At 57.8% G+C, this 9625-nt stretch overlaps 1 protein-coding gene across 1 annotated transcript; it reads right to left on the bottom strand.

Moving 5' to 3' along the window:
- Positions 1-1414: 1414 nt before the first annotated feature.
- LOC136308745 (mucin-22-like) lies at positions 1415-9499 on the bottom strand. The gene is made up of 3 exons (XM_066236418.1): positions 8608-9499; positions 6415-6848; positions 1415-2184 (listed from the first exon to the last, which is right to left on the bottom strand). The coding sequence occupies exons 1-3, from the start codon at positions 9497-9499 to the stop codon at positions 1834-1836; spliced, it is 1677 nt and encodes a 558-aa protein (XP_066092515.1). The 3' UTR covers positions 1415-1833.
- Between the last annotated feature and the right edge of the window lie 126 nt (positions 9500-9625).

The raw sequence follows: 9625 nt of genomic DNA, 5'->3' as shown, positions 1-9625 counted from the left end.
CCCGAGGAAGCACAGGGAGGTGGTGATGTTTATAGAACCCTGAGGAAGCACAGGGACGTGGTGATGTTTATAGAACCCTGAGGAAGCACAGGGACGTGGTGACGTCTATAGAAGCCCGAGGAAGCACAGGGACGTGGTGACGTTTATAGAACCCTGAGGAAGCACAGGGACGTGGTGACGTTTATAGAACCCCGAGGAAGCACAGGGACGAGGTGACGTCTATAGAACCCCGAGGAAGCACAGGGACGAGGTGACGTCTATAGAACCCCGAGGAAGCACAGGGATGTGGTGATGTTTATAGAACCCTGAGGAAGCACAGGGACGAGGTGACGTTTATAGAACCCTGAGGAAGCACAGGGACGTGGTGACGTCTATAGAACCCCGAGGAAGCACAGGGACGAGGTGACGTCTATAGAACCCCGAGGAAGCACAGGGACGTGGTGATGTTTATAGAACCCTGAGGAAGCACAGGGACGAGGTGACGTTTATAGAACCCCGAGGAAGCACAGGGACGAGGTGACGTCTATAGAAGCCTGAGGAAGCACAGGGACGTGGTGACGTTTATAGAACCCCGAGGAAGCACAGGGACGAGGTGACGTCTATAGAACCCCGAGGAAGCACAGGGACGTGGTGATGTTTATAGAACCCTGAGGAAGCACAGGGACGTGGTGACGTTTATAGAAGCCCGAGGAAGCACAGGGACGTGGTGACGTTTATAGAACCCTGAGGAAGCACAGGGACGTGGTGACGTTTATAGAACCCTGAGGAAGCACAGGGATGTGGTGACGTTTATAGAACCCTGAGGAAGCACAGGGATGTGGTGACGTTTATAGAAGCCCGAGGAAGCACAGGGACGTGGTGACGTTTATAGAAGCCCGAGGAAGCACAGGGACGTGGTGACGTTTATAGAACCCCGAGGAAGCACAGGGATGCGAGACACCGACCGTGACTTGCAGACGGGAGGGACGATGTCCAGGGTGGTCACGTGGCTCCCTGCAGCAGAGCCTGAGACTCGGTAGAACTCAAGGAAGCCTTGACCTGGAGTTATCTCCCCGCCTAGAGCTGTGCGTCTCCTCCACACCCGTGTCTGTTTGTCTTTCTCCCGAGGATCCAGGTCTCTGTGGTCCTTTGTCTGGTGCTTCCCCTGACCTGGGCCTCACTCCCTGAGAACCATTTTTTCCCCCTGAAGTGAGAAATGGGGTGGAGGTGGGGGTGTTCAGACATACAGACTCCCGCATTAGCCTGACGGGGATCCACCCGGCATGCCCACCAGGGGGCGATGCTCTGTCCATCTGGGGTGTTGCTCTGTTGCAAGGAGGCCATGGAGCCATCCTCAGCGCCAGGGCAAACTTTGCTCCAATGGAGCCTTGGCTGCGGGAAGGGAAGAGAGAGACAGAGAAAGGAGAGAGGGAGGGGTGGAGAAGCAGATGGGCGTTTCTCCTGTGTGCCCTGGCCGGGATTTCAACCTGGGACTTCCACATGCCAGGCCGACACTCTACCACTGAGCCAACCAGCCAGGGCTCTCTGAGAAACTTTTTATACTCCATTTTAATCACTCCGTGACCATTCTTTTTTAAAAGATTTTATTTATTGATTTTAGAGAGAGAGGAGAGAGAGAGAAAAAGGGCAGGGGAGGAGAGAGAAGCAGTTGCTTCTCCTATATGCTTTTACCAGGCAAGCCCAGGGTTTTGAACTGGAAACCTCAGGGTTCCAGGTCGACACTTCATCCATGGTGCCACCACAGGTCAGACTCCATGATCATTCTTTCCATCTCTGCCCTTACCCCCTTCCACCCTGCACTTTCTTTCTCCAAAATACATTCCGGTATTCCACCTATGGCCACAGCCATCCAGCCCTGCCATGGTTTCCGGGGTGGCTTCCCCCCTGACCCACTCTGGGTCCTCCTTGGCTGCCTGGTTGGTGATGCATTTCATGCTGCTGGTAATGGCCTCTGCCATGTCCGTGATGTCCACCGTGCTGCAGGTCATAACCAGCCCCATGGCTGTGGCTCAACTCCTGGCCGAATTCGAGTCCACAGCCATCAGCTCCTTCATGGACCAGTCCGTCTTCCAAGCTCTGGAATACTCCAGGGCTACATCCCAGGTCCAGGTCCGGATCAAAGCCGACTTGTTGGCCATGAGGGTAATAAGTGCCACTATTTATCAGGGGGAAGAAAACGTCCCTCTGAAAGAGAAAAATAATAATATTATAACACTGAATTCTCTTCTCCCTTATCATTGTGCATTTTCATGTCACATCAGATTCTTACTCTTTGTTTTAATTCAGTGAGAGGAGGAGAGGCAGAGACAGACTCCCCACGTACCCCGACCGGGATCCACCCAGCAAGCCCACTAAACTTTTTACACAGGGGGCCAGTTCACTGTCCCTCAGACCGTTGGAGGGCCGCCACATACAGTGCTCCTCTCACTGACCACCAATGAAAGAGGTGGCCCTTCCGGAAGTGCGGTGGGGGGCCGGATAAATGGCCTCAGGGGGCTGCATGCGGCCCGCGGGCCGTAGTTTGGGGACGCCTGCTAGGGGGCGATGCTCTGCCCATCTGGGGCGTTGCTCTGTTGCTCAGCAACCAAGCTCTTCCTAGTGCCTGAGGCAGAGGCCATGGAACCATCCTCCGTGCCCAGGGCCAACTTGCTCCAATCAAGTCATGGCTGTGGGAGGAGAAGAGAGAGAGAAAAGCAAGAGGGGGAAGAGTAGAGAAGCAGATGGTCGCTTCTCCTGGGTGCCCTGAGTGGGAATCGAACCTGGGACATCCACACACTGAGCTGATGATCTACCACTGAGCCTATCAGCCAGGGAAGATTCTTTATTTTCAACCTAATTTTCCTTTACCAACATCCTTAGTGTATCTCTGTGTGTCTCTCTCTTCCTGTTGTTCTGTTTCTCTGCCTGAGGAAACAACCTTCCCTGTTGGTTTATTTGCATGTCCTCTGCGATGTGGTGAGGTTGTGTGCTGGTGGACTTTCCAGACAGAAGGGAGTCCGCCTTCCTGTATGAGAGGTGCGGAGACTCACCTGAAAGACCGAGCCTCTCACTCTGTTAGTCAGTAAGGAGGTTGAGGACAGGGACAGGGACTTGGGAGCCTGCAGGAAACCTGGAGATGACAGGCAGGGACTCGAGAATCAAACCCCCGGGGCGAGAGTCCCACACCGGCCAGGTACTGCGTGTGCTCGAACAAGTGATTAGAGCTCCAGGCCCCTCCCTTACAAAGTGGACGTGATACCCCCATGAGGTTGTAGAGAATATGAAATGTTATGAGCATTGTGAGCCCTCAGCCCTCAGCCTAGCACTGAGGAAATCTCAGTTAATGGTGGTTCTCATTATCTGTTGGCCTTGCACATAAAATTATACAGTAATTTAGAAAGTCATGCCTGACCGGTGGTGGCACAATGCATAGAGTGTTGACCTGGAACATTGAGGTCTCGGGTTTGAAACCCCAGTGTCACTGGCCTGAGATCAGGCTCATCTGGCTTGAGTGTGGGATTGTCACCATGATCCCACGGTTCCCGGCTGAGCTCAAAGGTCGCTGGCTTAAAGCCCGAGGTCGCTGACTTGAAGCCCAAGGTCGCTGGCTTGAGCAAAGAGTCACTGGCTCAGCTGAAGCCCCCTGGGTCAAGGCACGTCTGAGAGGCAATCAATGAACAACTAAAGTGATGCAACTACAAGTTGATGCTTCTTATCTCTCTCCCTTCCTGTCTGTCTGCTTCTCTCTCTCTCTTTCACTAAAAATAAATAAATAAATAAATAAATAAATAAATAAATAAATTTAGAATGGGCCCTGGCCGGTTGGCTCAGCGGTAGAGCGTCGGCCTGGCGTGCGGGGGACCCGGGTTCGATTCCCGGCCAGGGCACACAGGAGAAGTGCCCATCTGCTTCTCCACCCCTCCCTCTCTCCTTCCTCTCTGTCTCTCTCTTCCCCTCCCGCAGCCAAGGCTCCATTCGAGCAAAGATGGCCCAGGCGCTGGGGATGGCTCCTTGGCCTCTGCCCCAGGCGCTAGAGTGGCTCTGGTCACGGCAGAGCGCCGCCCCGGAGGGGCAGAGCATCGCCCCCTGGTGGGCAGAGCGTAGCCCCTGGTGGGCGTGCCGGGTGGATCCCGGTCGGGCGCATGCGGGAGTCTGTCTGACTGTCTCTCCCCGTTTCCAGCTTCAGAGAGATACAAAAATAAATAAATAAATAAATAAATTTAGCATGTAATTCCTGGGACATGGGTCTCTATTCTGTAGCCTACTTGTTAAGATAGACTGAGAATATTGAAATAAAGAACCCTCATACCTTGGCTATGCGATGCCAACTCTCTGTGACCACAGTGGGTTTGTTTATCCACTTTTCCCAGTGGTCCCCTGGCCATTGTTAAACAACCAGCTCTCAGCGGGAAAAGGACGTGATTTGTAGTGTCTGCCCATTTCAGTGGTGTAGATATGACGTAGCAGCTTGTTCTAAAGCTGCCAATGTGACCTGTGAATTCAGAGTTGGAAGAGATGCACCGTCTCTGGTGAGGCTGTGCGGCCTCGCTCTGGACCACCACTGACTCATACCCTGCAACCATTCCTCAGACGTGAGCTTTCTAACAGGAGCGGTCAGAAGACGTGAGAAATGCAGATAAATATGAGAATCTGAATAATAAAAACACGTTTCCGGAGCATGATCGAGCCCGGAGAGCAGAGGTGCAATAGGACATCAGAGAGTAGCCGTCCCGGACGGAACACAGTGGCAGAGCGTCTGAGCGCCGTGGACACGCGGACGGCTGGACTCGTGGACACGCGGACGGCGGATGGCTGGACACGCGGACGGCTGGACTCGTGGACACGTGGACGGCTGGACACGTGGACACGCGGACGGCTGGACACGTGGACATGCGGACGGCGGACGGCTGGACACGTGGACACACGGACGGCTGGACACGTGGACATGCGGACGGCGGACGGCTGGACACGTGGACACGCGGACGGCTGGACACGTGGACATGCAGAGCGTCTGAGCGCCGTGGACACGTGGACGGCTGGACTCATGGACACGTGGACGGCTGGACACGTGGACATGCGGACGGCGGACGGCTGGACACGTGGACACACAGACGGCTGGACTCATGGACATGCGGACGGCGGACGGCTGGACACGTGGACACACAGACGGCTGGACACGTGGACATGCGGATGGCGGACGGCTGGACACGTGGACACGCGGACGGCTGGACACGTGGACATGCGGACGGCGGACGGCTGGACACGTGGACACGCGGACGGCTGGACACGTGGACACGCGGACGGCTGGACATGTGGACATGCAGAGCGTCTGAGCGCCGTGGACACGTGGACGGCTGGACTCATGGACACGTGGACGGCTGGACACGTGGACGCGCGGACGGCGGACGGCTGGACACGTGGACACGCGGACGGCTGGACACGTGGACGCGTGGACGGCTGGACATGTGGACGCGTGGACGGCTGCACCTGGTGAGGTCTCTCACTGTATATTCACTTCTCCCTCCTCCTTCAGACTGGGTGGAATGTTTCCACGATTCTCGTGTGTCCACTGAGCTGAGCAGGGAGAGCAAGGGGAGCCCGTTCACCCACACCTGTGCAGAAGCGTCGTCCACGAGGAGGTGCTCAGCACAGCAGCACTAAGAGTCACGATGGAGGCAGGGGACAGAGCAAGGGCCTGGGCACCCCTCCCTCCTTGGAGGCTCTTCTTCCAGGGCAAAAATAGCCAAATGTCCAGGTTTTGTTCTATTAAGAAATATGGCCCTGGCTGGTTTGCTCTGTGGTAGAGCATCAACCTGGAGTGTGTCTATCCCTGGTTTGATTTCTGGTCAGGGCACACAGGACAAGTGACCGTTTGCTTCTTCACCCCTACCCCTTCTCTCTCTCTTTCTATTCCCCTCCTATGGCCATGGCTTGATTGGAGCGAGTTGGCCCCCGGTGCTGAGGATGGCTCCATGGCCTCTGCCTCAGGTGCTAAGAAGTGCTTGGTTGCTGAACAACAGCACAGCAAAGACAGATGGGCAGAGAATTGGCCCCTAATGGGCTTTCCAGGTGGATCCTCTTTGGGGCACATGTGGGGGTCTGTCTCTCTGCCTTCACTCCTCTCACTAAAAAAAACCCCAAACAACAAAAAAAGCAACATGATTTTCTGTAAATGACTTCTTTCTATTTTCTTTTCCTTGGCCCTAACATCACCTTTTCCTTTTCTTCTTCTACCTTGTACCTCTCACCTTCCCTGCCTCGGGCATTCTCTTGTGTTTTTGTAGCGTGCTAAGCGATTCCCTCTTCACAGCGCGTGGGCCTGTCCCTCTCTGTTTGGATGGACGATACTGACAGCACTAATTGTGGGAAGTCTGCTGCCGCCCCATCACCCACCTTCTCGGTTGGCTCCCTCATGAACCCGTCCTCGGCACTTACCAGGCAAAAGCACAGTCCCACTAACAACCCGACGCCGACCGCCGCGGCAGCCAGAGAGATGAGGATGATGGCCCAGGGCTGCAAGTGTCCACCTGGTTGTGTCGCGTCTGTTGGCGTCTGGCTCTCGTGAACCGTGGTTGTGCCCGTGGCGACGGAGCCCGTGTGAGGGGAGGTGCTTCTCGTTCCCAAAGCGGTGGTCGGCTCAGGGGTGGACCCTGTCCCGGTACCGGGGACTGAGGTTGCAGACGAAGCCCCCACGGTGGAGGAGCCCAGGCCGGAGGTCTTCGGGGTGACCCCAGAGACAGCACGACTGGTAGCAGCGGTCATTCCGGCGGTGACGGAGGTGACGGAGGTGATGGAGGTGACGGAGGTGACGGCGGTGACGGAGGTGACGGAGGTGGGGGTCGGAGCTCTGGTTCCAGCGGTCCTCGTACCTAGAAAGCAGGTCACACACTGTGCTGCGTTTGTGGTGGAGACAGGGACGGGGGAGGGGGGTCCTAGGAGCAGAGGAGGTGAGCACAGCACAGCTGCGTGGTGCTGGGAGCAGAGGAGGTGAGCACAGCACAGCTGCGTGGTGCTGGGAGCAGAGGAGGTGAGCACAGCACAGCTGCGTGGTGCTGGGAGCAGAGGAGGTGAGCACAGCACAGCTGCGTGGTGCTGGGAGCAGAGGAGGTGAGCACAGCACAGCTGCGTGGTGCTGGGAGCAGAGGGGGTGAGCACAGCACAGCTGCGTGGTGCTCGGAGCAGAGGAGGTGAGCACAGCACAGCTGCGTGGTGCTGGGAGCAGAGGAGGTGAGCACAGCACAGCTGCGTGGTGCTGGGAGCAGAGGAGGTGAGCACAGCACAGCTGCGTGGTGCTGGGAGCAGAGGAGGTGAGCACAGCACAGCTGCGTGGTGCTGGGAGCAGAGGAGGTGAGCACAGCACAGCTGCGTGGTGCTCGGAGCAGAGGTGAGCACAGCACAGCTGCGTGGTGCTCGGAGCAGAGGCGTTGTGGGGGGAGCAGAGACGGCAGGAAGTGACTGCAGGGCCCGTGGGCCCCAGAAGAGAGGAGAGTGTCTCAGAGAAGAGCAGGTAGAGTGTGTCCCCTGACGGAGCCGGGGACGGTGGAGGCGGAGGACCAGGGAAGTGTGACTGGTTCATGCAGAAGCAGGAGACCCGCTCACGCTCAGCAGGGGCCACCCAAGGGGAGAGAAGTGGCCCTCTGGTGACGTGGTCACTGGGCGTAAGGGGGGCGCTGGAGGAAGGGGTGGGAGAAGGAGCTCGACTCCTGGTGAGGCAGCTCCCAGGCTGGGGGCAGAGGGGACAGGAGCTAACACCATCGTGGCGGCCAGGCCAGCGTAGCCCAGTGAGGGCGCTCCGAGCCGGTGCGGAAGGAGCGGGCCCGCGGGGAGGAGGCTGGCCCCAGGGACGCAGGAGGGCGGGCGCAGAGCAGGGCGGAGGACCGGCCGTGCTCAGACTAGGAGCGGTTCCGCGGACGCGGAGCCACGTCACTGCCCGGCAGAGCCACGGGAGGCTGGCCCAGAGCACAGAGGGTGGACTCCTGCCCATCCCGAGTGCCGGGGAGAAGGAGCCGTGGCTGTGTTCACAGCGAGTGCCAGGGGATGAGAAAATCATGTTGGTCTAAGACTAAAACCAGGGCTGGCCGACTGTGTCTGTAAAGGGTCAGACGGTGAGTGATGAAAGCTGTGTGGTCACTCGGGCTCTGCCACAACCATGCAGAGCACCCGGAAGGCAGCGGCCGGTGTCAACGGACAGGTGGGCCGCGCTCCAGCGACACCATCGTAGGGAGAACAGAGAGCAGGTGAGACCTGGCCCGCGCCCCGAGCCAGGGGTCAGGGGATGGAAGGGGAGGTGGCCGTGTCCCAGGCGGCAGGCTGAAGAGAGCGGGTCCTACTGGGCACAGAATGAGAGTATCTGACAAGTTGGACGGCGGTCAAGGGAGATGAGGGGAGTCTGCTGCTGGCAGAGGTGACGGGACATGACTCACGTGGGGGTGAGAGTTGCTAAGAAGTGTTTCTGATCGGAATGAAATGATGGGCGCTCAGTGAAAGGGGCGGGGCCAGAGTAGCAACAAGCAGGAATGAAGAAGAGGGAACGGAATGGTATCAGCAGGGCTGGTGGCGTGCCCACAGCGAGAGCAGCAGGGACGGAGGCCGGTGGGAGGGGCTGAGGGAAGGAGAGGCAGTGAGTACCTGAGTCAGCCCCATCGGTCCTGGAGTGAGTGGAGAAGACAGAGGCCTCGGTGGACGCCCGGGTGGAGAGGGGGACTGCGGACGGTGTGGAGACACTGGTGGAGGCTGAGGTGGACCCAGAGGCAGAGGGAGAGGCTGGCGAGTGTGGTGAGGTCACAGCGGAGGCAGTGGTGCGCTGTGAGGCTGCCGTGGACCCGGAAGGTGAGGTGGTGGCGTTGGGGTCCCCGGAGGCTGTGGGGGAGAACACAGGGGGCACAGAGGGCGAGACGGAGCCTGGGCTGCTCCGAGAGGCTGTGGTTGAGACAGTTCGGGTCTCAGGAAATGTGGAGCTCTTTATGGTGGGCACAGAAGAAGCGGGAAAGTCGGTGGGAAGCTGGGAGGAGGGTGAGGAGGTGGTGGTGGACTTGAGTCTCTCAGGGTCCCCACTGGGGGCCATGGTGCTCACAGACTCCGGGAAGGACGACACAGGGGACTCGGAGGCTGGGCTGGAGGCCACACGGCTAACAGGCTCAAGAGTGGTCCCCGTGCTCCCAGCGATCCCAGACGCTGTGGTGGGCACTGAAGTGGTCACACTGGTCACAGGCTCTGTTGTGGGTCCTAAAATGGTTGCACTGGACGTGGACCCTGTGTTTGGTCCTGAGGTGGTCACTATGCTCACAGACTCTATGGTAGGTCCTGAAGTGGTCACAGTGGTTGTTGAGTCTCTGGTGGGCACTAATATGGTCACACTGGTGGAAGACTCTTTGGTGTGTCCTGAAGTGTTCACACCAGTTGTTGAGTATCCAGTGGATGCTGAAGTGGACACAGTGGTCTCACCCTCAGAGGTGTGTTCTGAGGTGGTCACACTAGTCACAGGCTCTGTTGTGGGTCCTGAAGCGGTTTCACTGGTCATAAACCCTGTGTTTGGTCCTGAGGTGGTCACTGTGCTCACAGTCTTTGTGGTGGGTCCTGAAGTGGACACAGTGGTTGTTGAGTCTCTGCTGGGCACTGATGTGGACACAGTGGTTGAAGGCTCTGT

The sequence above is a fragment of the Saccopteryx bilineata genome, chromosome 1 (assembly GCF_036850765.1).
Source record: "Saccopteryx bilineata isolate mSacBil1 chromosome 1, mSacBil1_pri_phased_curated, whole genome shotgun sequence".
NCBI lineage: Eukaryota > Metazoa > Chordata > Mammalia > Chiroptera > Emballonuridae > Saccopteryx > Saccopteryx bilineata.
Note: the sequence above shows the minus strand (reverse complement) of the source record. Positions and strands in the feature narration are given on the sequence as shown.